Below are 27764 nucleotides of genomic sequence, written 5' to 3'. Positions count from 1 at the left end.
ATAAATGATCAACCATCTCCTTTTGGAAAATCTTGACCCTTAGTGAAAAGCATCATTTGTACTGATATTTGGCTTTGCTTATGTACAAATTAAGTCAAACATGCAGCTGGGGATGCTTGTATTTTCCTCACCACACATTTATAACACTCAAAAAAAGGATGTAAACAATCAGTTGCAATCATTAAGTTATAAAAACTACAAATCCAGAAGTAAGGCATCAAACAATTTAAAATAATGTCCCAACTACTGCTGAGAAATGTACATCCAAACATTTTTTATCTGCTGATCACATGATGGGGTAACAAGCACAGAGAGCGATGCCACACTGGTTGTGTCTGTTTCGAGCCATCTTGATGTAGCCTTCATCGCCGTACTTCACACCCCAACTACAATGCAAGAATATTTAGATCAGAAAACCTAAAATAAGAATCCTTGAAAGACAATCAATGCTGTAATCAAAAATTCACATTGAACATTAAAATCTTCCAACACCTGTTTTTGACCAGCCAGTAGTCGTACTCTCTCTCAGTGCCGTAGCCCACAACCAGCACTCCATGGTTCACGTTGTGGGTGCATGTGTGGTCCCTGTACACACCTGAAGGACCACACACAAAAAACAGGTGTAGAAACAAACTTGAGCTTTAGTTTACAGAACACTTTAACATATGATCCCATTTGAGAATAAACTTGTGCATTATTTAAAGATGTATGAAGCCACTACTCACCATGACGGTAGAAGACGAACTTTCGCTTGGAGGCATCAATAGCTACAGAGATGGGGCCGATGCTAGCCAGAGCTTCCTTCAACGCAAACTCATCCCCCTTCGGTATGAAGGCGTAGTCCGAGCAATTAGCAGCCCGGTGCTGCGAGTTATAGTTGCATTGACCACGCTGAGAAGACAGTTGTTTACAGGGGGAGTTAATAGTCAAAGTTCAACCACAGTAGACCTGAAATGTTAACATGCACTGTTTTTGAAGCTCACCATGGCGACATAGGGGTAGCCTGCATCAGAATCTATGCCTTGGTTTGCAATGACGTACTGGAAGGCATCTGTCATGAAGCCACCGTTACACCCATGGTTGCTGCCTTTCACAGAACAATCCACCAGGTTCTGAGGACTGAGGGATAACAGGACGCCTGTAGACTTCTTGAGTTGCCCTTCCAGAGCTCCAACCGCACTGAAGGCCCAACAAGAGCCACAAGAACCCTAGAAGATAGAAAAGTTGCACATGTAGACCATCTCTTCTTCAAAGACGACTACGTTCTATGTTAACGTGTACCGATACATCACCTGCATTTTGACCTCAGTTACCAGGCCTTTATCCCTCCAGTCCAGTGACGCTGGTAGAGAGGTGTTGAGCCTGACAAAGTTTGAAGGACCCCTCTCCAGGTCAGAAGGCACAGTGGTGCCCATCAGCTTGCTAGTGATCTCCTCAGTTGTCTACATAAGAAAAATAAATCCACATGCATCGTTTGTTGGCATGGCTTTGAGGAGACACAGTATCATTTTAAACCAATGTTTGTAGTAAATATGCGAGTAGATCACTAACCAGATCTCCCAGGTGGTTCATTGCCAGCTCATATGTATGCAAGCCCAGAGAGGCTTCAAGGTTATGGTCACCAATCATTTCCAAGTTCTCTTCCCATATCCGCCTGCGACCCAACTCCTCAATCTGGAACACAGCATTAATATTAACCACATGTGATGCCCGAGTTGATTTATGGGTCACCCTTAACAGATACCAAGAGGTGAAGACAGACGGTATAATGAGTGTTAAAAGAATAGGTTCTTTAAATAAAAAACAAAAAGAACTCCATTAATCATCAAGGAAGAGACAACAAATCAAAGTCCGATTTTATGCCTAAACCAGATTCTGTTGCGATTTACAGGCTATTCATTTCATTGTTTTAGCATTACCTGGTGAGAATAGACTTTATTATGCATCTTCTTCCATAGCAGCCAGTGTCGATCCCGTTCTGAATTGATGGCGGCTGCTGCAAAGCCACAAACCACGGTGAGAAGCAGGCTTCCAAACATCTCTGGATCCGGGAAGAGAAGAACTTGTCACTGAAACAGCAAACACAAAAGGTTCTTATAAGGTGTCCTACATCAGCCTTATGGTCTGGCTCAGACTTTGATTGGCCAGCTGCAGCTGCTTGAAACACTGCCAGCTGATATCAATTGACATTGAGTAGCAGATAAATGTCAGTAGCAAATAAAATCTAAACTAAATCCAAATACAGTAGGTGGCGGTAATGCACCGTTCACTGGATGCCATCCGCCAAAAAACTTAAAAGAAGAAGAAGAAGAAGAATCTAAACTAAACTAAACTGACTGAAGTCAGTGTGTTTGTTCCAGATATTTCTGCATGCATGGAAATCAGTGAAGGCTTATTGTGAGTGTTTTTATGTTGCAAAAGTGCAAAAGTTGATGTATGAAGAAATGCATTTACATAATCAAATTATTTATCGGCTATTTCCAATAAATTCCAGATGTTCCGAGTTCATTTAATTTAACAAATTGATTGGTAGAGGATGCTATACAGGTGAACCACTATTCTTATTGGCCTGTATACTATGCCATTATTAGTGGAAAACAAAACTCGGTAACCAAAGTGAGCACTGAAAAGTATTTAGTTATCCTCATTTAATGACAAATAACATAAAATATGACCAACCAGGGGAGATAACCAGGGGGAAATCCGGGCTGAAGCTCAAATATGTATGCGTCACAATGCTCACTGCACACCAACAAATAATTAAACCTCCAATAACTAAATGTGCCACTTGGAGGAAGCAGAGACAAGTTGTAAACACAACATCGACTGTATCATCGCCTCTCAAGATGATACGGCGAATTCATAGTAAATCAGCTTTAATTTACACATCCAGCAGTTACGGAGCAACATTATTATTCATCTTGAGTCCTGTTTACGGCATTCTGGTAAATGTAAGTCCACTATTCACTCTTTTTGTTGCTGTGATATTCACCAACTCTAGGGGGAAATATCTGTGTTTCGTTCTCTGGCCTCAGGGGGGCAGTAATGAGCCCATTATGATTTAGCGAGGAGAAGAATACGCAGCACGAGAAAATCTACTTTCCTGGGGACAAGTGGCACAAAAAGGTGATCTGTTTACATTTAGTTCTGCTGTCACTGCTGCAAATCATATGTTACCTTGTTGCTGTCCCTCCTCGCTGTACTATCAATACTTTCAGTAGATTGATTATTTAATTCAAATTAAAGAATGTATATGTCTGTTTAGTTTGCAATGCGACCAAAACAACAAAACATGCGAGTGCAAAGTGTCTGAATATGTTTATGACCACGTGTAAAACATGTGTCATTCTTTTAAGATAAGCTCCATAACTTACTGTCCTCCTTGGTGAAGCTTGTGAGGATTTAGGAGGAATACCAAAGGAGAGAAGCTCTATTACACACAGGCTGGTGACATGAAGAATTGGGCTGAAACCCGTATTCTCACCTACGATTATATTTAATAGCTTTATTCAATAGTACAATATTGAACACACTGAAAGCAAATCCAACTGGTACATGTTAAGGTTAACATTTAGATAAACACATCACATTGATCAAACAGAAGGACAAATAGAAGATGAGATCTTATTGAAGTGAGGGAAACTCAAACATGTATTAAAACATCATTGAGTGAGTTGCAATCATTAAGTTATAAAAACTACAAATCCAGAAGTAAAGCATCAAACAATTTATTTAAAATAATGTCCCAACTACTGTTGAGAAATGTTCATCCAAAAACTTAATCTGCTGATCACATGATGGGGTAACAAGCATAGAGAGCGATGCCACACTGGTTGTGTCTGTTTCGAGCCATCTTGATGTAGCCTTCATCGCCGTACTTCACACCCCAACTACAATGCAAGAATATTTAGATCAGAAAACCTAAAATAAGAATCCTTGAAAGACAATCAATGCTGTAATCAAAAATTCACATTGAACATTAAAATCTTCCAACACCTGTTTTTGACCAGCCAGTAGTCGTACTCTCTCTCAGTGCCGTAGCCCACAACCAGCACTCCATGGTTCACGTTGTGGGTGCATGTGTGGTCCCTGTACACACCTGAAGGACCACACACAAAAAACAGGTGTAGAAACAAACTTGAGCTTTAGTTTACAGAACACTTTAACATATGATCCCATTTGAGAATAAACTTGTGCATTATTTAAAGATGTATGAAGCCACTACTCACCATGACGGTAGAAGACGAACTTTGGCTTGGAGGCATCAATAGCTACAGAGATGGGGCCGATGCTAGCCAGAGCTTCCTTCAACGCAAACTCATCCCCCTTCGGTATGAAGGCGTAGTCCGAGCAATCAGCAGCCCGGTGCTGCGAGTTATAGTTGCATTGACCACGCTGAGAAGACAGTGATTTACAGGGGGAGTTAATAGTCAAAGTTCAACCACAGTAGACCTGAAATGTTAACATGCACTGTTTTTGAAGCTCACCGTGGCGACATAGGGGTAGCCTGCATCAGAATCTATGCCTTGGTTTGCAATGACGTACTTGAAGGCCTTTGACATGAAGCCACCGTTACACCCTTGGTTGCCGCCTTTCACAGAACAATCCACCAGGTTCTGAGGACTGAGGGATAACAGGACGCCTGTAGACTTCTTGAGTTGCCCTTCCAGAGCTCCAACTGCACTGAAGGCCCAACAAGAGCCACAAGAACCCTAGAAGATAGAAAAGTTGCACATGTAGACCATCTCTTCTTCAAAGAAGAATACGTTCTATGTTAACGTGTACCAATACATCACCTGCATTTTGACCTCAGTTACCAGGCCTTTATCCCTCCAGTCCAGTGACGCTGGTAGAGAGGTGTTGAGCCTGACAAAGTTTGATGGACCCCTCTCCAGGTCAGAAGGCACAGTGGTGCCCATCAGCTTGCTAGTGATCTCCTCAGTTGTCTACGTAAGAAAAATAAGTCATTCAATTAAAAAATCCACATGCATCATTTGTTGGCATGGCTTTGAGGAGACAGTATCATGTTAAACCAATGTTTGTAGTAAATATGCGAGTAGATCACTAACCAGATCTCCCAGGTGGTTCATTGCCAGCTCATATGTATGCAAGCCCAGAGAGGCTTCAAGGTTATGGTCACCAATCATTTCCAAGTTCTCTTCCCATATCCGCCTGCGACCCAACTCCTCAATCTGGAACACAGCATTAATATTAACCACATGTGATGCCCGAGTTGATTTATGGGTCACCCTTAACAGATACCAAGAGGTGAAGACAGACGGTATAATGAGTGTTAAAAGAATAGGTTCTTTAAATAAAAAACAAAAAGAACTCCATTAATCATCAAGGAAGAGACAACAAATCAAAGTCCGATTTTATGCCTAAACCAGATTCAGTTGCGATTTACAGGCTATTCATTTCATTGTTTTTAAGACCTTAGCGTTACCTGGTGAGAATAGACTTTATTATGCATCTTCTTCCATAGCAGCCAGTGTCGATCCCGTTCTGAATTGATGGCGGCTGCTGCAAAGCCACAAACCACGGTGAGAAGCAGGCTTCCAAACATCTCTGGATGCAGGAAAAGAAGAACTTGTCACTGAAACAGCAAACACAAAAGGTTCTTATAAGGTGTCCTACATCAGCCTTATGGTCTGGCTCAGACTTTGATTGGCCAGCTGCAGCTGCTTGAAACACTGCCAGCTGATATCAATTGACATTGAGTAGCAGATAAATGTCAGTAGCAAATAAAATCTAAACTAATCCAAATACAGTAGGTGGCGGTAATGCACCCTTCACTGGATGCCATCCGCCAAAAACTTAAAAGAAGAAGAAGAAGAAGAATCTAAACTAAACTAAACTGACTGAAGTCAGTGTGTTTGTTCAAGATATTTCTGCATGCATGGAAATCAGTGAAGGCTTATTGTGAGTGTTTTTATGTTGCAAAAGTGCAAAAGTTGATGTATGAAGAAATGCATTTACATAATCAAATTATTTATCGGCTATTTCCAATAAATTCCAGATGTTCCGAGTTCATTTAATTTGACAAATTGATTGGTAGAGGATGCTATACAGGTGAACCACTATTCTTATTGGCCTGTAGACTATGCCATTATTAGAGGAAAACAAAACTCCTTAGAACTTAGTTATCCTCATTTAATGACAAATGACATAAAATATGACCAACCAGAGGAGATAACCAGGGGGAAATCCAGGCTGAAGCTCAAATATGTATGCATCACAATGCTCACTGCACACCAACAAATAATTAAACCTCCAATAACTAAATGTGCCACTTGGAGGAAGCAGAGACAAGTTGTAAACACAACATCGACTGTATCATCGCCTCTCAAGATGATACGGCGAATTCATAGTAAATCAGCTTTAATTTACACATCCAGCAGTTACGGAGCAACATTATTATTCATCTTGAGTCCTGTTTACGGCATTCTGGTAAATGTAAGTCCACTATTCACTCTTTTCTTTGCTCTGATATTGGTCTTCACCAACTCTAGGGGGAAATATCTGTGTTTCGTCCTCTGGCCTCAGGGGGGCAGTAATGAGCCCATTATGATTTAGCGAGGAGAAGAATACGCAGCACGAGAAAATCTCCTTTCCTGGGGACAAGTGGCACAAAAAGGTGATCTGTTTACATTTAGTTCTACTGTCACTGCTGCTACTGGTGCAAATCATATGTTACCTTGTTGCCGTCCCTCCTCGCTGTACTATCAATACTTTCAGTAGATTCAAATTCAGGAATGTATATTTTTTTCTGTTTAGTTTGCAATGTGACCAAAACAACAAAACATGTGAGTGCAAAGTGTCTGAATATGCTTATGACCACGTGTAAAACATGTGTCATTCTTTTAAGATAAGCTCAATAACTTACTGTCCTTCTTGGAGAAGCTTGTGAGAATTTAGGAGGAATACCAAAGGAGAGAAGCTCTATTACACACAGGCTGGTGACATGAAGAATTGGACTGAAACCCGTATTCTCACCTACGATTATATTTAATAGCTTTATTCAATAGTACAATATTGAACACACTGAAAGCAAATCCAACTGGTACATGTTAAGGTTAACATTTAGATAAACACATCACATTGATCAAACAGAAGGACAAATAAAAGATGAGATCTTATTGAAGTGAGGGAAACTCAAACATGTATTAAAACATCAAAACATCATTGAGTGAGGCTACTAAAGCAGATACAGTAATTTAGCAAAAGAAACTTTTTTTGGCAGTATTTTTAACATAAAGGACAGGTCTAAACAATCATCAGGTTTCTGATACTAAAGAAGAAACCTTAATTCTACCAAGATGATTCAGGTGACGGGTCACTTCTTCACAGCGTTGGGTACACTGCAAAGCTGGCAATGCCACAGAGATTTTTCTTGTTTCTGGCAATTCGAAAGAAGCCTTTTTCTCCCCACGCAGTGCCCCAACTGAAATCACAAAACCACTTGCCTTAAATATTGAACATCGGTCAAACATCTCTTTTCACATGTGGGGTAAATACATTTTACTTTGTGACCAGAAAAGACCAATTCACCTGTTTTTCACGAGCCAGAAGTCTTGTCCTCCTTGTGTGCCGTAGCCCACAACCAGGACAGCATGATTTATGAGCTTTGGGTTGCAGTTTGGTACGTTGTATAAACCTGGAAGATCCATAAGTTTATCAGTAGTGGAAAAATACAGGTAAAACAATAACAAATATAGTATAAATACTGCTGATACCATTTTCTCTATGTACTTTGGAGGTAGAGAAACTCCCACTCTGCTTCTACAGTATTACTGGTAATATCATTCATCCCTTGTGTGTAGTAGACGTTATCTAAATTTAGGATTTTGGGAATGGGGACCATTTCATCAAATTATTTAGTGGCTCTACTATCAACTAAACTAATTTAACTGAGACTTCATGCTGTAAATCCCTCCTCTTCCTACGTTGTTGATCACTCCTGACAGCTTCCTGTCTATTAGATAAAATACAGTTAACACATAACAAAACTGAAAATAAATCACATTTCATGTAAGTACCACACAGAGCTGCCCCTGTACGCCTCTAAAGATCTAATCCACTTAGATTTAAAGTGCAATCGATGATGTATTTAATGGTGGTAACTGCACACACAGATTCGTGGTCGGCCTTAGAAGTCTTTGAAAAGTGTATTTTGGACACTCTGGACACACATCCGAGCTTTAAGCACCCCATAATAGTTATACCCTAAATCTGTCATTCTTTAGAGGACTGTGGCATTAAAATTCAGTCAAGTTAAAAGACAAATATTGAAGCAAAACGAAATCATACTACTTTAATCATTGGATTTCCCTGAATGGCAGTCGTACTTTTTGCGAAACAGATTTTTTTTAAATGTTAAAATAAATGGAACAGAAAATGACTGCAAAGCCTGACTTGTTTTTGGCAACCAAAGTATAAAATATAAAGTCATGTTACCCATTAAATTCACACAGATATGTAATGCAACTGATTTCATGCACCACAACCAAAGTTCTCCGTTCTCTCGGGTGTGACTCAGACTCAGGGTTCAGAGCTACAGTAACTAACTCATCACTCATCAGTCTGCTGGCATTAAATGCTCAAATTCAGAAGCCTCACCTCCTCTGTAGAGATGAAAAGATTTCAGCCTGGAGTTCATGGCCACAGCGACCGGCCCCACTGATGCCACCACAGCCTTCAGGGTCTTCTCATCTCCTTGTGGGAGGATGTGTAAATTAGAGCAGTAGCCGGCCTTTCCCTTGACAGAATACCGACATTTACCGTCCTACAAGTAGAAAATCACAAAATATATTATCACTATAAATTGGTTAATATTTTTTTTGTTTTTTTGTCTTAAACACATTTTATAGAAGTTTTGTATTCTGTTTGTTATATAGTTGAATATGCACAAAATCGTAATGTTATACAATATATTATGTACATTATTCATGCAATCACACTGCATATATACAGTGTAAATATGAATATGTATGTATGAATTAAAATTCTCATATCACTTCAGCTAGAGACAGAGCTGTTTTTCTCTGTATTTGACACATCTGTCAAAACACAATTCCAGGTCTAAAATATAACAATAATTTATGTTTCATTATTACATACAATGAACTTCATAAGGATTTAGGCAATCACACATGGCATGGTGCTTTGTCAGATATTCTAAACATTCAAACTAAAATCATTTTCTTGAAAGACGACGAAAGGAAAGAAAGAATCAAGAAAACAAGAAACAAACCAAACATGGAAGAAAACAGACAAACAAACAAAAAGCAGCATCAGTAGTTGCACATTTTTAGGACGACCTGGTGTTTGTAGGGGTAAAAGCACTCTGAGTCTACGCCTCGGTTGCGGATGATGTAGCTGAAGGATTTCGAGATGTATCCGCCTTTGCAGCCGTGATTCCCATCTTTGCGGCTGCAGTCCACCAGGTTCTGTGGACTCAGGGGGACGAGGACGCCTGTCCGCTTCTTCATCTGTCCCTCAAGAGCTCCTAAAGCGCTGAAGGCCCAGCAGGACCCACACTGCCCCTTGAAAAAGAGAAATGGTGTTTATTACCACAGGTTATTTACAGATTGTTTTAATTTCCTGAATTTAAAATAGCTGATCTCAAATCATGGCATACCTGGTTTTGGACTGGACTGACGAGGCCTTTCTTCCTCCAGTCGACACTCCGAGGTGTCAATAAGCCACTTCCATCCTTAACAGTCACATTTCTGAAATGAACATGCTCCTCCAGCTTCAGGCCGTTTAGCTTCTCGTTGATTTCCTCAGCTGTCTTCATAGAAAAGAAAAGAAATATAAGAAATGCAAATATTACAATGTCCAAGCTTAGTGGAAATGTATCATATCGTTCTTTTAGTTAGAACTTGTATCGCTTAAACCTAAACATATGCCGACGAGGCCAACCAGACTAATTTAAAGCCTAATAATGAATGTTATCATATTGAAGGTATTTTCATGTCCCATGAAGACAATACCAAGGCTGGGACCTTGGCCTTGGTGGATGCCTCGGTGAACAGAGGAGGAGGACATCTGTGAAGGGCGGAGGGGACGAGATACTGTGCATATATACTCTGTTAAACTATTCTTTGTTGTTAGACCTCCGAACCATCTGTGGGGAAAGAGCTCTATCCATTCAGCTGAATTATTATAACGTCTGTTCAAAAAATATGTTTTTATATTTTAAGAGTTTTCTCATCTCGGTTATTTCTCACAGGGAGGTTAAAACGATTTTTTTCCACCACACACAGCACACATTTAAAATTGCAATGTTGTTACAGCAGATTCATCTTCCTCTTCTAAATGTTTGCTCTGAAACAGCTCTGCTCTAAGAAACACATGAGCATATAGGATGCTGGTTCCTCCTCCCTCCCAGCACCCCACTAGACTATGGCCACAATTTGGGGAATTAAACTTGAGTATTTAAGTTATTATTTTGCACATGGAGTCCCTTAGCCTCGGCGACACCAGCAAGCAATCATAAAAATGAACCACAAGTTCCTCTTTAAACTTCTGCTTTTAGGAGAAAGGGAACAAAATATAGACCACAAATTCAACATCATTTTTATTTTACTCGTTATAACGTCACACCAGGTCCAGCATCTCACTTCTTCCCCTTATTTGCTGACAGTCCCGTGTGTCAGATTTGACTTTCGCCGTAAAAAAGTTACAATCTTTTTATCTGTCCTCACATTTATTTCCAAATTTTTGACTTATTTTATTGCATTTTATTGCATTTTGCTGTACTTGCATTCTGTGCATAATCATTTACTAAAGTATACTAATTTCCTTGCAGTCCATACTCTTTGTAATTACAAACATTTTAATTAAATGCACAATTATTATGATATATATGATATTTTTCTTTTCTGAATCAGCATTTAATTGTTTCTTGTTTACTTCAAAAGTTTGTGTTTCTTTAAATACAAGAACTGACAACAAGACAACCTTTGCACCACAGTTACACATTAGATACTAGTTTGCATGTACATCTACCTTTTATGTAACTTTATTAGCCTTCCCAGATGTGCTCTACTTGTCCAGATTGGACCGGCCATACTGGATTGGATTAATCAGACTTTATAAGGATGATTAGAGCCGCTCTATAGGTCAGGGTTTAATTTGAGCCAAAGAGGGGGCATGTTTAAAGGCAGATTTACAGTGTTGGTGATCTGTTTTGCATTATCAGAGGTCAATGAGTTAATGCACTGAAGATTATAATGTCAAGCATAAGTCTGAACAGATCCTGGGAGGGAGAGGAACCAGTTCTGTGACATAATATGTAATTCAAAGGCCTTTTGGCTGATAGGTGATTATATTGACAGAAAAGGAGGCGGCTATACCCCATATACCTACAGATACCCTTCACTATACTACTGGTTATAATGGTTTAGCAGCCAGCCAACAAACTTAAGGTTCTGTAAAATAAGACTCTGATTAGACTGTACAAACATCAATCCAAGTGATCAGACAGTTATCCACTTTGTTGGGATGATGCAGGTCATAGTTGATGTAAGTAAAGGAAAAAAGGAGGAAAGGATGGAAGTAAGGAGGAATACAAGCAAACAAAACCGACAACAAACACACTGATGAAAAGCAACAAACAAATGACGAAAAAACAAAAAGAAAGCAAATATACAAAAAAAAAGGCACAAACAAAAAGAAAAAAAATGCCAAAAACTAAACAAGAAAGAAACAAAATTATTTGACTTTTTCCACCAACAGATGTGAGTAAAGATTAGCTTGGTGGATGTGACTGAAGATCTTCTAACCAGGTAAATATTCCTTGTTTTCTTTCTGGTCTTTTACAGTTCACACCCACTGCAACCCACAGCCAAGCAATAGTAGAACCACCTTCCTGGGTTATTATAATTAATTAATTATCTGTAATGAATATGATGCAAGCAAACAAGTATTTAAATGAACATTTACATTTTTGGGGTTATTAGCTTTGGATTTATCTCAATAAGCCAATGATCTGCATGTCTAAACCTTCATTCATGCTCTGAAACAACCCGATGCAGTTTTACCATTTGCATTAAAGCCATTTAAATATTACTGATGAATTACATTCAGGCGAAGATTTAAAACTTGTCTTGTTAGGAAGCCAACACTAGACAGTTTCCACAACCTTTTCTTATAGAGCAGGAGACTGAAATCACAAACGTATTCCTACCATGTCAGACAGATGATTGAGTCCCATTGAGAAGCTGTGTTTTCCTGCTGAGGCCTGCTGGTTGTGTCTCAACACCAACTGCATGTTCTTCTCCCACACCGCTCTCCTGAAAACGATCTCAGTCTGAAACAAAAAACACTGACTGAATGATCGGATGATATGTGTGTGTGTGTGTGTGTGTGTGTGTGTGTGTGTGTGTGTGTGTGTGTGATTAGGTTCTCACAATCTTACCTGATTATCATAAACCTTGCGATGTTTGATTTGCCACTCTTCCCAAACTTTGTTTAAGACAACCGAAGAGTTGCCGAGGACCTGGACGGCCAGAAGCAACACAGCACACAACACGCGCATCCTGCAGAGGAAATGACAAATCTAGTCAGATATGATCCTTATGTAATTCTTAGCTGACACGACAAGTCGCCTAAAAAAGTATTTTTGTCGTTTGTGATATCAAACTAAATATCTTTGGCCTTTTGACTGTTGGTTGGACAAAACAAGCAATATGACCCTTGAGTTCTGGGAAACTGTGATGAGCATTGCCCAGGATTTCACAACATTTTATGGATTACACGATCAGGGAAAAGCTGAGGTAATGAGTCTCCCACAGGTTCAACAGTTTGTCAAGACACCGTGGTAGCTAGTTCTATACATGATGAATTGATTACTTAAGAAACAAATGCTGAGTTGAGCCTTTAATAAGGCCCAATTCTTGCAAAAAGGTATGGACCAGCTGATCATCTTCTGATGTCTTTCTGCAGTAGAAAATATGCAGATATACATATGAACCTATATTAAAACTGTTTTAATTGTTGTTATGCGCACAGTGTTCGTCTAAACTTTAACAACATAATAAACTGCAATAAAGATACAACGCAGTCATGATTGAGAGCACAGTGAGGCCTGTAACCTTGATATGAAAGCAGGAAATGCAGCAGGCTGTTTTCTAGCATTGCAGACTGTTTTAAAGATTTCTTCACCTCAAAGAGGAAAAGTTGAAACCTGAGCTTCTTTCTCAGCAGTTTCTGCCCTCTTATGTTCTATTTACCCACACCATTTAAACCCACACCATACAGCCATGATCTTCTGATCTCTAGTCAGGCTATCAGTCGAAGTGTAATTGCATAACCAAGAAGAGCATTTACCTTGTTGCAGAACAATCAACGGGGTGATTTCATCCCGGCAAGAAAGTGCAACCGATTTTATCGAACCAGTCACACATGAAAGAGGAAGTATAGTTTCCTCACTCACACGCCCTGTTACCTTGTTTTTTACCCTGTTTTTCAGCGCATCTGCTCTGTGGCTTGTCATGTGAATCTAATTTACAACAAGCTGCAGCGGCCCCAAAGACCGCTCCAGTACTAGAGCTGGAAGTGACATAAGTTACATGACAGAAATACATTTACAGAAGTAAATGAAACTTCTGGTGCAGAAAAAAAACATTCGAAAAAAAAAATCAGTGGATGGAAAATAAATTATTTCGCATTATTTTGTGATAATTTAAGTGTGTAATTTTCTTTTGAAAAGACCATTCATCACCATTTCATATTGAATCACTTAAACACTGAACTGAATAATGTTTGACAACATGGACTGAGGGCAAAAGAAAGAAATGATACACATTCTAACAGAGTTTATTGTTAGAGCTGCAGTTAGTTTGAACTTTCTGAGGAAAAGAAACACACCGTCAAGCCTCTTCACATTCACACATACTGGATATATAAATGGCCTGGAGGTGGTTTAACCTTTGGTTTTCTGTTCTTAACTATCTTGTTGCTATATTGTATGTAAAAAAAAATCTTTAGTTTACTTATCTTCCCCAGTGCTTCATATGTACACTGAGTCTTTATGTACAAACAGTGTGTTAACACATACTGCAGCAACCAAATAAACAACAACAAAAAGAGAATACAAAATGACATTTATTAATATCAGATAATATTTCATTTTTGTATGCAAATTGCTGCAGTCCTGTAACATGCCAGTTCTTGCAAAATCATGTTATTTAATGTTATTATATACAATATGTAAATAATTAAGATGCTGATTGTAATTTGCAGTCCCTGGCTGAGGATCCCCCATTTCTCCCTCCCCTCTTTTTCAGTCAACTCTCCACTTTGTCTCCACTATCTAATAAAAAAAAAGAGGCATCACAGCAGTCACCACTACAGGGAGCAGCAGCAATGACGAAAATAAATAATGATAAATATGCGAGGGGATATTATGCAATTAGGAGCTTTGATTTGGCCGAGGCTGTAATTGGCGTTCATCACTGATTTTCTCTTCCGGGGTTGGGCAGAGATTCACTGATGACCACAGGTTCCCCGAGGTACCAGATGGTAAGTGCCTGACTCAGCAGCAGCTCTTCTTCTGTGGTGATCAAGCACCTTTTGTGTCCACACACACACACACACACACACACACACACACACACACACACACACACACACACACACACACCTCATAGTCCTGCAGCTGAGCAGAGAGGCAGGCCAATCTCATTGCTTGTTTTAATCTCTTTTGTTTAAAACTGTCATTGAATTGGGAGTGAGTGTTCGCTAAGTAAACAAATCAACAACTCAACTTTATTCATACAGCACCTTTCATGCAATCATGCAGCCCACAGTGCTTTGCACAACAAGATAAAATAGGACAGACCGACAAGCAAGTAGAAACAAAAGTAAACAACATTGACAAATGAATGAACTCCTGTTATATTCATGAGGCTCACAGTCAATTATTCAAATGCTTAGAGACCTGAAATCAGATCTGGCATATTTAAATGCATGTTACTGCACACCACGAATTGAGTCAGCTGATATGTTCCAAAACACCTGTCATGTTATTATAAGAGAATGGGATCATGTCTAATGGGATATATATTTACATGGATTGTACTCATTTACAGTGAATATTTGGAAACATCACGATTGTTAGACTTTGTTAGTGAGTTGTAGTGAAATCTAACCACATTACCCGACCCTGTGTGGTTTAAAATGACCTTGATATTTTGTTCAGTAACCAGCATTTATTGTGAGTCCACATCAGGGTTTAATCTGATTTAAATATTTTTTAGATTTCATGTCAGACCTGCAGACACACATTCACAGACTCAATGTACGTCCTCATATCATAGCTCCTTGTATCCACGTTTCTCTGCCTGGTCCCCAATTTCAGCTTGTATACTTACACATAACACATGAAGTCAATCATACGAAGACAACTGTAACCTCACGGTTCCAATTACATCCTTAACTATTTAAGTTGACCTCACTCATTTAGGATGTTTTAGCTTATTTTTAGCCTCAAGTTTATGTTGCCTTTTTGAAATCCTATTTTTATATGTATATACACATTTCCTTGTGTTTCTTTTATATATTGTCTTCATTCCTTTCAATAGGACATTTTTAGTTTCAGACTGAACAAGCAGAGCTGAGAGTCTGATGTGAACGCCGAAAGTTAGGAGTTGGGTGAGTTGCCATGTTCACGAAACAATATTATACAAAGAAACACCATTATTCAGAGTTATACACCGTTCACTGCTGCATGCTACAAAAACCACCTCGTCATTTTGTGCCCCGGTCAGCGTTGAGATGAAGTTTTCTTGAATGTTTACAATGAGGTAAGATACTGCGATTCCACTTGTTCCCAATGGCACATTTGATTCAGGAAATATTTAATCTCAGTAACTTAAGATGTGACTGAACATTGTTTGAGCTTAGTTTGCACTAAAAGTGTAGTTATGATTGAGTTTTTGCAGTATTTTAAAGATCTAAATACTAACAAGATGCGGACATCTTAACCCAACACTACCCTCCAGGACAGTCGATGTGTCTTCATCAAACTTTGAAATGACCGACCAGAGAGCTGAGAAGACATTCCTTTATTTGTGGCTTAAATTCATTCCCATCTGGTGTTTGCGCCTAAATCTCTGCATTTGGCTGACCTGTGTGCTTGCCTCCTGTCATCCAGTGCAGCGTGTTGGATGCAGCCCAGGAGCTAGTGTATATAATCCCCCAGCATGCACCAAGCACCCGCGCGTCCAGAGCCAGGTTGTTGTTGCCATGAGGACAGCGAAGCAACAGGGAAACCGATTCCGCAGCAACACGCTTCTTCGGGAGTGGAATGTTTCAGAATGGGAGGATGAAGCTATCTTGTTATGACATGTCTGTCTATTTCTCTCACATTGCAGGTTTCATCTGGATTTATTTCTGAGCAACAAAAGGTTTTGAAGATGCACTCTGTCCTTTTGAATTATCTGTCTTTGTGTCAACAGTTTATCCGGTGACAATTTCAAATTAAATCTTAAATTTTTTTTTTTTACAACATAATTGTGAAAATGGAGCTATCACAATGACAAGCCCTCCAGACTGAAGAAACGGTGAGTTAAAATACCTGATTTTCTTTTGCTTCTTTCCACACAATCACTATTATTCAGAGCCTTTTATAATACCATCCACTGTATTTGAGCTCTTGGAAGCAACAGGCCCCAGCAAATAACTGTGATTTCACCTTTGTACCCTGTTTTCACTCTCGAGCATGTTCGCTCCCAGAGGAGTTCAGGAGGAGTCAGCCTCCATCACTCAGTGCTCTGGGGAGCTGCTGTCATCACCAGCAGTCAAACTATACAGTATTCCCCAGCTCCATACCCATTACCGTGTCGAGATAAAATGACCACCTTAAAAATATGAAGGTAAACACAGTAAGAGATGGTTTTCTGCCTGATGCGCTCCTTTTTTTCAGGGAGTTTTCAGGGAGACCACAAGTTTTTTTTTAAATCCATTGATTTAAATTTAAATAAATTTGAAATATAAGCATAACGTTTTTTAAAGTTGATCAGATATTAATCTAAATTCACTTTTAAACTTGGTTTTTCTTGAGTGAACATGCTTTCTTTCATATTTTACATTGAGAAACACACCTTTCTGCAAACATTGTTGCAAATATTAGATGTCTCTCTTCTCACATGTTCTATAGTGTTGCATCGTTCAACACAACATGGGCGGAGATCTGAGGGTGGCATCACACTTTTTTTCCCCAGCACTTTACTGCCAATTTAAACGTGTTTTTTTGAGCAAGTCACACATTTTTGGATGAGCTGATCCCTTAGTCATTTTTACAGGATGACAGTCGGTTTGCTTAGATCAGATATTAATTTAAATTCACTTTTAAACTTAGTTTTTCTTTAGTGAACATGCTTTCTTTCATATTTTACATTGAGAAACACACCTTTCTGCAAACATTGTCGCAAATATTAGATACATCAGTCCTACTGTAGTCTTTCTCTCTCTGTCTCTCTTCTCACATGTTCTATAGTGTTGCATCGTTCAACACAACATGTGCGGAGATCTGAGGGTGGCATCACACCTTTTTCCCCAGCACTTTACCGATAATTTAAATGTGTTTTTTTAGCAAGTCACACATTTTTTTAAGGGTTGATCCCTTAGTCATTTTTACAGGCTGACAGTCAATTTGCTATAGTATTCTTGTTTCCAAGTTAAAAGTAATGATGTCTGTTTACACGTTCATATGACTTGTCAATATAAATTGTTGCATTTTGGAGTTATTATGTGATTACTGATAGCACTTTGACTAACTGGGCAATTGTTCTGCAGTTACAATTAACCTTCAAGCAGTGTTATAGAACCATTGACCCTGGACAACCTGCACAGAAATATAGTTTTTGCTTTTTCTGCCCCCTAGTGGTACATTTAGCAATGGTTCACATAAAGAGAGATCCTTTGATGATCTGTATTTGCAACCCCCCAGTCTCATGTACATCTTTGTCACTTAATTCTGGATCTGAACATTAAGGCAATACCTCACACATTAATGTAAACTTTGAAGTTCAGACCTTGTTCTGCTTTTTGCTGCAGCCAAACATTGTTGTGTGGTGCTTGGGAAAAAGAAAATGTGTTCTAAGCTTTAAAGTGGCCATATTTTAGGACAAGAAATATGTGAATTAAGACTTTTCTAAGTTCTAAATAGACCAAATGAGATCATATTTGTATTAGTTGGGTATACACTTCTTCCCCTCCTGGAATTAAACTGCTAAGTTTCATATATCTCACATGTTGCATCTTACAGGAAAATATGCAAAAGGTAAAAAAAAAAACAGAAAAGAGGAGAGAAATATCATCTCTTGATCTTGATAATCCCTTTATAGGATTTGATTTTGTATTTGGTGATGGGGTAATAAAGTTGAAACAAATCCACATGTTACATTGTCGTATACATTATAATCCTGTTAAATAGATTCTACAAGTCTCTACAAAATGTCAAAAGAATAAATGGTCTTTTCAGCTTGCAATCCACTTTCACAGCTACCACAGTATCTAAATAAACTAAATATAAAATGTTGAATGTAATAAATGCCACGGAGTATGTGTCACTCTGACATTAATGTGCCTTGAGAGAGATTATTACAGTAATTGAGAACAGATAATTGAGCAGTCGTGTCCTCAATGTTGTGCCTCATATAGTGCAGGCTTACACTTTCTCCCCATTTATGCTTTCAAACAGCGTTAATAAAACACAAGCAGTGAGCAGCCTTTGGACAACCTGTTCTTGTTTTGCAGATGTTTTTTGAAATTGACTGTAGATGAGTGGACCTCTGTGGTGCCAACACCATGTTTTAAGTGTATCTTATCACTGCAGAGAATATTAACCTCAGCATGGAGGTTCATCCTTGACATTTGGGAACAGAATGTGAACATAATAATCTGAGCTCAAAGTCCCTCTTACTAGCTTTGGAAAGCTTTCAACTGCCTTTGATGGCGGTCAGTGAATGGAGGCGGTGACTTAGCAAGAAAACTAACACTTTGAAGATAGAAGTTTCAAAATACTTTACAGGAAGAAGAAAAAATTAAACTGTTATTTTAAAGCCACACCTTAACACCACCAGCTGTCTTGTATTTATGTGTTGCAGAAAGTCATATTTCCCCCCATTTCTACTGATATGATGTCAGTAAATATCCCTTTCTTACTTCTTTCTCAGCTGTGTCTCTCATAAGAAGGAAGGCAACCAGATGTTTGAGGGGATTGCCATCCACCAATGGCTGTGCTGGGGAGCTCTCTACCTGTTGGCAGCGAGGGTGGCATTGTCATCTGAAACACGCCGGCCGTGTCCACAGTCCTGCCGCTGCAACGTCGTGCTGCCGCAGGTGAACTGCTCCGATGGCCAACTTACCACAGTGCCCGACATTCTCCCACAAAACACCAAACTACTAAACCTAACACATAATAAGATCAAGACTCTGGTGCACGAGCAGTTCAAGAGTTTGCCACAACTTTTAGACTTGGATTTGAGTGACAATATTATGGCAATAATTGAAGTGGAAGCATTTCTCGGCTTGGAAAGACTGATAACTCTGCGTCTTGCTCGTAACCACCTGAAGATTATTCCTGTCGGAGTGTTTGCCGGTTTGTCAAAACTAAAGTTACTGGACATAAGCAGCAATGAGATCCTTGTTTTTCTAGATTTCACTTTCCGTGATCTAACTGCCCTGCAGTTTATTAAAGCGTCAGACAATGACATCGTTTTTATTTCTCATCAAGCTTTCACTGGCTTAACCAGTCTGCAAGAGTTGCACCTTGACGGCTGCAACCTCACTGCTGTGCCGACAGAGGCGCTCACACAGCTCAGTGGGTTAAGAAGTCTTCATTTTCACCAACTGGGCCTCGCCACGCTGCAAAACTACTCGTTCCGTCAACTAGAGCGTCTCAAGGAACTTGTCATTACTCGTTGCCGCTGGCTGGAGAGCCTGTCAGGAAACAGTCTCTTTGGCCTAAATCTTACATCCCTAACCATTAAACACTGTAAGCTCAGAGCGGTCCCCTACATCCCTTTACATCATCTTGTTTATCTTGTGTACCTTGACCTTTCTTTTAACCCAATCACCGACATTCATGGGAACCTGTTTGGAGACTTGCTCCGGCTCCAAGAGCTCCATCTGGTAGGCGGCTCATTGCTACGTATCGAAATCGGAGCATTTAAGGGTTTGGCTCATTTCAAATTGCTGAATGTATCTAGAAATCTTCTCACCACACTCGAGGTGGGAGCTTTCCATTCAGTGGATACCCTAAAAACTCTGGGACTTGATAACAACCCACTAGCATGCGACTGCCGTCTGCTGTGGGTGGTGCCAAGGCGACGATATCTGGACTTTGGTGGAAATCCACCGACTTGTACTACCTCAGTTCAATCGCAGGGATGGTATTTTCTAGACTTTACTGAAGCTGAGCTACCCGGCCTGCTCACATGTCGGCAGCCTCGTATTCTGAACCGCAAACCTCGAGAAGTGAGAGTAGATCAAGGAGACACGGTGGTGGTTTATTGCATTGCAGAAGGTGACCCTCTGCCATCCGTCACCTGGATAAGCCCACAGCTAAAACCTCTATCTCCCATTGGTAGAATACGAGCTCTCTCTAATGGTACACTGGAGGTTCGCTACGCTCAACCTCAAGACAGTGGTGCTTATCTCTGTGTAGCATCTAATGCGGCAGGAAATGACAGCCTGCCCGTCAGCCTTCATGTCCGAGCCTTCCCATCATCTTCTAAAAAACACTTTCGTCTTAAAGGTTGGTTTGCCTTTCCGTCTGCCTCTCCGGGTGTGGATGGAAATCAGAATATCCCATTTGATGTCAAGACATTACTGGTAGCTGCAACCATTGGGCTTCTTTCATTTTTCAGCTCTGTCAGCGTATGTTTCATCTTCATGTTCTTCTGGAGTAAGAGTAAAGGCCAATTAAAGCACACAGCCACGATAGCATACGTCCCGCGAAGCACCGTGTCAAGTAGTAACGGAGGGAAAGGCAACTATATGGAGCCAAGCAGGTTCACCATGAAACTAATATGACTTTCACGGGGTATGACTTGGTGCATTCAAATGTAAAACTTTTATTTCAATTTACATGGACAGAATTGATTTAATTTTGGAGCGTGTCAACCTGTTTCCAACAGAGGCTGACTGTTGATTAATTCATATAAATGTAAGCATGTTTAATTAGTATAATGCATGTTACATGAACAGATGTAAATTATTCAGTTAATTGCTTGCTACTTATGCCTTTGTTGATGTGTATATATTTATGGAAGCAATTTAAGAACTCGTTTGTTTTGTACATTTAGTTTGAAATAGTAGATTTTATAATTGAAATAGTTACCTCAGATGGTAACCATGTTAACCTTATATTAAGGTTAATGCACACAATATTTGCATATAGCATGCCATTTCTACCTAATTCTATTATCATTTGCTAGAATACTAATATTGCCACTTACTGCTGTACTCATTATTTGATGGATGTGTAGAATGTGTGTTTTCATTAAATTCCCAAATAAAGCTCTTCATTGGTTTTCTTTCTAAAAGTAGCACACAAATTATTGTGCTTTCAAAAATGTCATTTAGTTTTGTTTGTTGTGCTTTTTCAGTGGTTCTTGGTCCAAAATATACATAGAAACATCAGATTTAGTAAGCATTGTGTTTGCTCTGTTAATCCTTAAATACATTATTTGAACAATACATTAATCATATAAATAGCTATATGTTCAAGACAAGCACAACAAATGGATATTTAAGTTAAAGTATAGCATAATGGTAGAGAGTGAGCACACATATAACATGTTGTATCTTTGAAACATTAATTTCCTTTGAAGCAAGCCGATGAACAAATTAATAATTTAAAGATTCAAGGATCATTTATTTACACTATGCAGTTGTAGCTCATTGCTACACAAGAAAAACATGACGAACATAAGCAAAACAGTTGTGCATGCTATGCTTTTTTAAAGAAATAATACGAGGTGAAGCTATTTCAAGTCCAATTGTCTACACAGTTGTGTACACATCGTTTTTTTCATCAAGTCAACGTGCATAAATATTTGAGCAGTTTTATTTTGAAAAAAACGTGGTCATTCTCGACCCCGGAAGTACATCAGTTGCACCGGATGTAAGACAAGAAGACAGCGGCAAGTCTTATGGGTTAGCTGTGTACTTAGCTTGTATTATTGCAGTTAGCTAATAGGAAACACTCTTGTTGCATATAAGCGTGAATTTAAGGAGTATTCATAACTTAAATAAATATGGATACGAACAGATAATAAAGTCAGTGAAGCGAGAGGTGAAAGAGGAGCCCCGAAACAACCTATATCTGTTAAGCTAGCACCACACTAGTTAACATTTGTTAGCATTGTTTAGATATCACAGCCATGACTCTGGCAGTGGACCGGGAGCCCAGAAAGACTGCGGGTAACCGCATGTCAAAGGTATTGGATGCTGAAGAAGAGGATGAATTCTACAAGACTACGTATGGCGGCTTCAGCGATGTGAGTAACCAAACGGACAGATACAGAGTGAACTGATACGATAGCTAATACGATAGCCCTCCGCTAGCTTGTCTTGGTCTCAGACGAATACTCTGAATTGTTGTTAAACGATTTCCCCAAAAGGAATACATCATATTCGATTTTAACTGACTATAATCGATAACTTCACTTATTTTATTTGTATTAAGCATTCATACAAAATGACAGATATGACGTTTCCCTTTAAATAAATCACCCCAATTAGTCAGAGGCCACAAAAAGGTGCCGCAGGACAATTCGTTATCTTGCAGAATACCTGTGCGAGATATAGTTATTATGCTACTAATCATAGCACCCAGTAATACATTATTTAATTTGGAAACAATTCTGTATCGTTCACAATACTCAACATGAATTTGACTCCAATATGTTGAATGCATTAGAAGTAATCAGGTGACGTAGCAGATCATTTGATTGGGGTGTCGTGTATTTACATTCTCCATATTTAGTCTTCTCTCATTGATATGAATGGGGTTGAAAAAACAACAACAAAATCCCCTTAGTATATACTTTACAGTTGTATTGCAATACATTTTGACAGTAGCGCACACCATAAAGTTGAGTCAATGCTTCTCTTCAACATTTTAAAGATGCAGGATTGTACTATTTCTAGGTGCACTTAAGAACTTGGCAACTCTAGTGTATGCATTAACACCTCAAAGTCTCTGTAGTGTTAAAAGTGATGCCATTTCAACTGTGCTCAGGCCATCGTCCCTGCAGTTAATGCCACAGCAAATATTTAAGAAGGTCATGGGCTTCAGCATGGTCTCAAAAATAGCTCAGACTGCAGATTTTGGAGAGTGAGACCAATATTCATTGGCATGTTTCTAGTAATAGTAAGAGGAGTAAAGTGCATTCAAGCTCAAAGATGCAGTAGATATTAACTAACATGGAAAGGACACATCAAAGGATGCATCTACATAAATGGGCCTTCAATTAAGGGCTGCAGCCGCTCTGGTTATCAGAACCACCGTGCCAATGTGATTCACCCGAAACTGTGACCACGACTCGATAATTTCCTGTTCCAGTCTATCTTAACAGCTGACAAACTGTGAAGGCTGGAGGAGAGTGCCAGCCTTTTATGCGTCATCACTTAAAGAGAGAGAAAGGGCTGTGTGTCAGAACATTAAACACTCTTATTTGATATTGCAGCTACTTTCTGAGTTGTATACTTGAGGTAATTTTCTTCAAGCAGCTGCTGGTTTAAGGGTCAAGGGATTTCTGGCAGGGGCGGCTGTGACTTAAATCTCAGCTGAGGTTCACAAGAATAGCTCGATAAAGAGAGATTCTCCCTCACTAAATCTCAAACACCCAACCTGGCTTTGCACACATGCACATCACTGAACTTAACTCGGCTACACTATGATACACTAGCCTGTTTTAGCTCCAAAATGGTGGCATGCTATCTGTCTGTCTTTACAAAATAGTCTAAATACAACTCATAGAAACCCTGCCAAACAAGTTTTATGTTGTATTCTGATTCTGAATGTTGTTGTTTTTTGCTAAATAATGGCCTTTTTGTTTCCTTTCAGGAACCGGGAGATGATGAGTATCACGGAGAGCATTCGGACACGGAGGATGAGGTCGACAGCGACTTCGACATCGATGAGGGCGACGAGCCGGACAGCGACCAGGAGGACGATGCACCTCGGAGGAAAAGTCGAGTGGTCACTAAAGCATATAAGGTAGTGACAATTACTTCAGCAGCCTTCAGACTTTGAATCAAGTTACTGCATTAAAAGTACATTAAATTATATTTATCAGCGTACATTCATTTTAAATGACAATGCAGCATAAAATGAACTGCTCTTGTGACATACCAGTGTTTTTAGTGACAGATTCACTACACGAACATGAACATTTATGCATGAATGAAATAGATTTGCAGTTAATCTTTTTTTTTGTTGTCTTTGTTTAATCCAAGGAACCAATAAAGGTGGCAAAACCCAAACCCAAAAAACCCTTCGAGGAACAGAAGAAGACGGAGAAAGTCAAAGTGGAGCTCAAAAGGAGGATTCCACCAGAATTCCAAGATTTTGCAGAGAGTAAGATTGCTACAGGTCTCCCAAAAATGCTTACTCACTGTTTTCAGATACCTCTCCATAAATGATCCAAAAACAGTTTAAAACATAAACACACACCATCACATGATGATTACATCACGACTGCATCAGAGGGTCAGTTTTAGACGAGATTCTTCCTCCTTCTTACTTTATGCTTTAATCACTTTTTAGCTCGGAAGTCTGTGCGACAGTCCACCAGTGAACACACACGAAAGACCAACCTGCGCTTGCAAGAGCGTCAGGACGCCCCCCGGCGACGGAGAGGGGCTCACCGGGACCGGCCCCTAACTCAAGACGAACTGCTGGCTGAAGCCAAAATAACAGCAGAGATCAACATTCGATCTTTAGGTAAGAACACGTAGCACTAGTAGTGCCTTACAGCGATGACTTCATCAGTGGAATTTGTGTTTTTAAATTACTCCACTGGAAATATGGACGCTCTTATTCATTTAAAATGTTTGTGTGTAGAGAACTATGAACGTCTGGAGGCGGACAAGAAGAAACACGTCCACAAGAAGCGTCGTTTTGATGGTCCAACCATCCGTTACCATTCGGTCCTGATGCCACTTGTCTCTCACTCAGTCCTGAAAGAAGAAAACGTGGATGTTGAAGGGTACGTGTGCTCTACAGCTCGGCTTCAGGGAAAATGTCTTTTTAGGTTTTTGTCAGCTAGAATAGTCTGCTTCAACTGCATTGACTTCCAGTATTTATTGAAGTAGGGAAATGTTAAATCAACAGCATGTAGACTTACGTAATGATTTCCCTTTCTTATAGGTTGGATCAGGATGTCCCTCAGACGGCACCACAAAACCCATCTACACCGTCCCAGCAGGCTGCCGGAGGCCTGTGCTCGCGTACCTATATAACATTCAGCGACGACGAAGCTTTCGAGGCGTCCTTTCCACACGGCGCCCAGTCGAGTCCTCCGCTGCCGGTCCAGGAGGTTTGTCCCGTCACCCACAAGGCTGCGCTGTACAGAGACCCGGTCACTGACATACCATACGCTAACACGCGGGCCTTCCGCATCATCCGAGAAGCGTACCGCAAATACGTGGCCGCTCACGGATTTCCAAACACTTCGGGTGGGGTGACGGGACTCGACTCCTCGGCAACAAAGGCGTCCCGCCAGAAAATGTCTGTCAAGCAGAGTACTATGGCAACATAGATTAGTTTAAAAAAAAAAAAAAGAATTCATGAAGTAAATCGGTGCTTACAAAAACACAACCAGTCTCTGTCCACCACCGTGGCCTAAATACCTCTTCTTCACTCAGCTGTCCACATCTAGTTTCATCTCCATCCATACGAACTGTGGCACCAGAGATTAGAATTAGAATTTTTGGGATATATCAGTCTCTGTGATTACAGATTTAGTTTTTGTGCTACTGTTGACTCAACGGTATGAAATTACAAGAAGTAATAACGTTACCACAACCAAACCAGTTGGTACATTTTTTTTTAAACTGCAAAAAAACGTGTTACTTGTTTCTCTGTTTAAAGAAATGAATGTTGTTCATAAACACTCTTACAGGAGTCTGTGCCTGGCGGTATGTGGATATGTCCTTCGCATGTCTCGACAACCGTTCATCTGATCTACTTCACACTTTGCGGGTGTATTGTAAAAAGACTTCCGTGTCTGCAGCAGTAGGGGCGGAGCTTCAGGCCTCTGCGGAGTCCAGCATGTTGTCTGCATGACTTACATTCACTGCACTTCCTTTCGCTGCTGTGTGGCGGACAAAGCCGGATAAAGTCACATGGGTGCCGGATATACTAACGTTAAATGGTTAACCGAGAGCGGATAAAATGTTGCAACATAACTGGTCTTCTGTTCCCTCGAGTCAACACACAGCCCACTGGAAGCAGAATCAGAATCGGATTTACTCACCCGTGTGACCAGGACTTCACACGGGTGAGTAAATCTGTATTTCCCCGGTGTATGACTCGATATTAACTTAAAAATACCGTATATTTAAATCCAGGATGTCAAAACCAGTGACTAATACGCCTATTTGGAAGTTACCTCCGCTGTATTTCACCGATGTTTTCTGACAGTAGGCTACTCAAACCTTTTATTTTTTTGAAGTAAAACTATTACAACAAATAATACTGCACAGTAAAAGTCCTGCATTTTACATTTTTACTTCAAGTAAAGAGTGAAAGAAAGGCATTATCAGCACAACGCATTATATTACAATTGTTCTATTTTGTGAGTTGAATCTGAATTACCTGAAACAATACAGTACAAGTACATAGCAAGTAGTATACAGCTGAGTTGCACATTTGTTCAAGTGCTTTGGGGGCTTTTACAAGTTATTTTAGGGTGCAATGACTAAGAATAGTAACATTATTCAATATTTTTCATATTTGAAATCTTAATAATATATAACTGTTTTTAGTTAGGGGCCCAGGCAGTTGTCTACCTTGCCAAACAGTAAAGTCGGCACCTATTTTTATTTTTTATTTTTCATCAACCAGAGTGTATTTAATCGGTGTTTCTAACCGTGAGTAGCAGCGACTTGGGCTGTGACGCTGACTATGTCATGGCAGGTGTATTGCTCAAGACACAAGGAAGTGCAGTGTGGAGTGTGAGGTTGTTTGTATGAGCGATTCACGAGAAAGCTGCAAGCAGTGACACCACAGGCCGAGCATTCGGCCGGTTCTCAACAGACACGTTCTCAACGGAAACCACACTAGTAGATGAGAAACTACAGATTGGCTTTGGAAGAAAAGGACTTCTCCATCTGCACGTCATTTTCTTAATAACATGCCCTTTTTTTACTGTCAATATATTCGATTTCTACAAATGTTCATATTTCTCAATAAAAATACATTTTTGCAGCTTAATATTTTTAAATCTGTAGTCATGATTTACAGCCTGCAACAACACATCCATCATATTAAAATGAATTCCATCTGTAATGCCTTCACAACTTCAAATCCATCCTGCAAGTTTAACCTTTACCCAGAAGACAAATAACATTTCGTATTTGTTTTTAAAAACCTTAATCTAGCACTCAGTCGAATGTCATTACTGAAATCACTTGAGATGGATGAAAACTGGGCCCAGAAGTTTCATTTACTCTATCTGGCAAATCATTGTGACAGTTGATCAAAGCTGTAATTCCTCCCTGCTGTCGTTCATTGCTAC

At 39.7% G+C, this 27764-nt stretch overlaps 4 protein-coding genes across 4 annotated transcripts; 2 read left to right on the top strand and 2 right to left on the bottom strand.

The window, feature by feature from the left end:
* Positions 1-286: 286 nt before the first annotated feature.
* Positions 287-13570, bottom strand: LOC306708422 (uncharacterized protein; the record flags this gene model as incomplete). The annotated part of the gene is made up of 16 exons (XM_079176259.1): positions 13336-13570; positions 12425-12545; positions 12194-12316; positions 9641-9793; positions 9321-9545; positions 8620-8785; positions 7552-7657; positions 7349-7444; positions 6887-6903; positions 1920-2041; positions 1552-1674; positions 1293-1442; positions 984-1208; positions 726-891; positions 493-595; positions 287-386 (listed from the first exon to the last, which is right to left on the bottom strand). The coding sequence occupies exons 2-16, from the start codon at positions 12542-12544 to the stop codon at positions 287-289; spliced, it is 1995 nt and encodes a 664-aa protein (XP_079032385.1). The 5' UTR covers position 12545; positions 13336-13570.
* Positions 3791-5566, bottom strand: LOC306708725 (cathepsin S-like; the record flags this gene model as incomplete). The annotated part of the gene is made up of 7 exons (XM_079176645.1): positions 3791-3890; positions 3997-4099; positions 4230-4395; positions 4488-4712; positions 4797-4946; positions 5070-5192; positions 5447-5566. 7 exons carry the CDS (start codon positions 5564-5566, stop codon positions 3791-3793), a joined length of 987 nt encoding a protein of 328 aa, XP_079032771.1.
* Positions 13571-19218: 5648 nt separating the features above from the next.
* Positions 19219-21048, top strand: LOC306708236 (leucine-rich repeat and immunoglobulin-like domain-containing nogo receptor-interacting protein 1; the record flags this gene model as incomplete). The annotated part of the gene is made up of 1 exon (XM_079176021.1): positions 19219-21048. The coding sequence occupies one exon, from the start codon at positions 19219-19221 to the stop codon at positions 21046-21048; it is 1830 nt and encodes a 609-aa protein (XP_079032147.1).
* Positions 21049-22166: 1118 nt separating this feature from the next.
* On the top strand, positions 22167-27450 carry vps72a (vacuolar protein sorting 72 homolog a). Its single transcript, XM_079176401.1, has 6 exons — positions 22167-22517; positions 24089-24241; positions 24481-24601; positions 24791-24967; positions 25088-25232; positions 25394-27450. Exons 1-6 carry the CDS (start codon positions 22401-22403, stop codon positions 25782-25784), a joined length of 1104 nt encoding a protein of 367 aa, XP_079032527.1. The 5' UTR covers positions 22167-22400; the 3' UTR covers positions 25785-27450.
* The last annotated feature ends 314 nt before the right edge of the window (positions 27451-27764 follow it).

This window comes from Pholis gunnellus, assembly GCF_910591455.1.
Source record: "Pholis gunnellus genome assembly, chromosome: 16".
In the NCBI taxonomy this organism is placed as follows: domain Eukaryota; kingdom Metazoa; phylum Chordata; class Actinopteri; order Perciformes; family Pholidae; genus Pholis; species Pholis gunnellus.
This window is presented reverse-complemented; position numbering and strand designations above follow the sequence as displayed.

What these genes read in the sequence shown, in the direction of transcription:
- vps72a (XM_079176401.1), top strand. Translation starts at nt 22,401, where the DNA reads ATGACTCTGGCAGTGGACCGGGAGCCCAGAAAGACTGCGGGTAACCGC. An exon ending in TGGTCACTAAAGCATATAAG is followed by an intron (nt 24,242 to 24,480) that starts GTAGTGACAATT and finishes GTTTAATCCAAG; the next exon opens with GAACCAATAAAGGTGGCAAA. An exon ending in ATTCCAAGATTTTGCAGAGA is followed by an intron (nt 24,602 to 24,790) that starts GTAAGATTGCTA and finishes ATCACTTTTTAG; the next exon opens with CTCGGAAGTCTGTGCGACAG.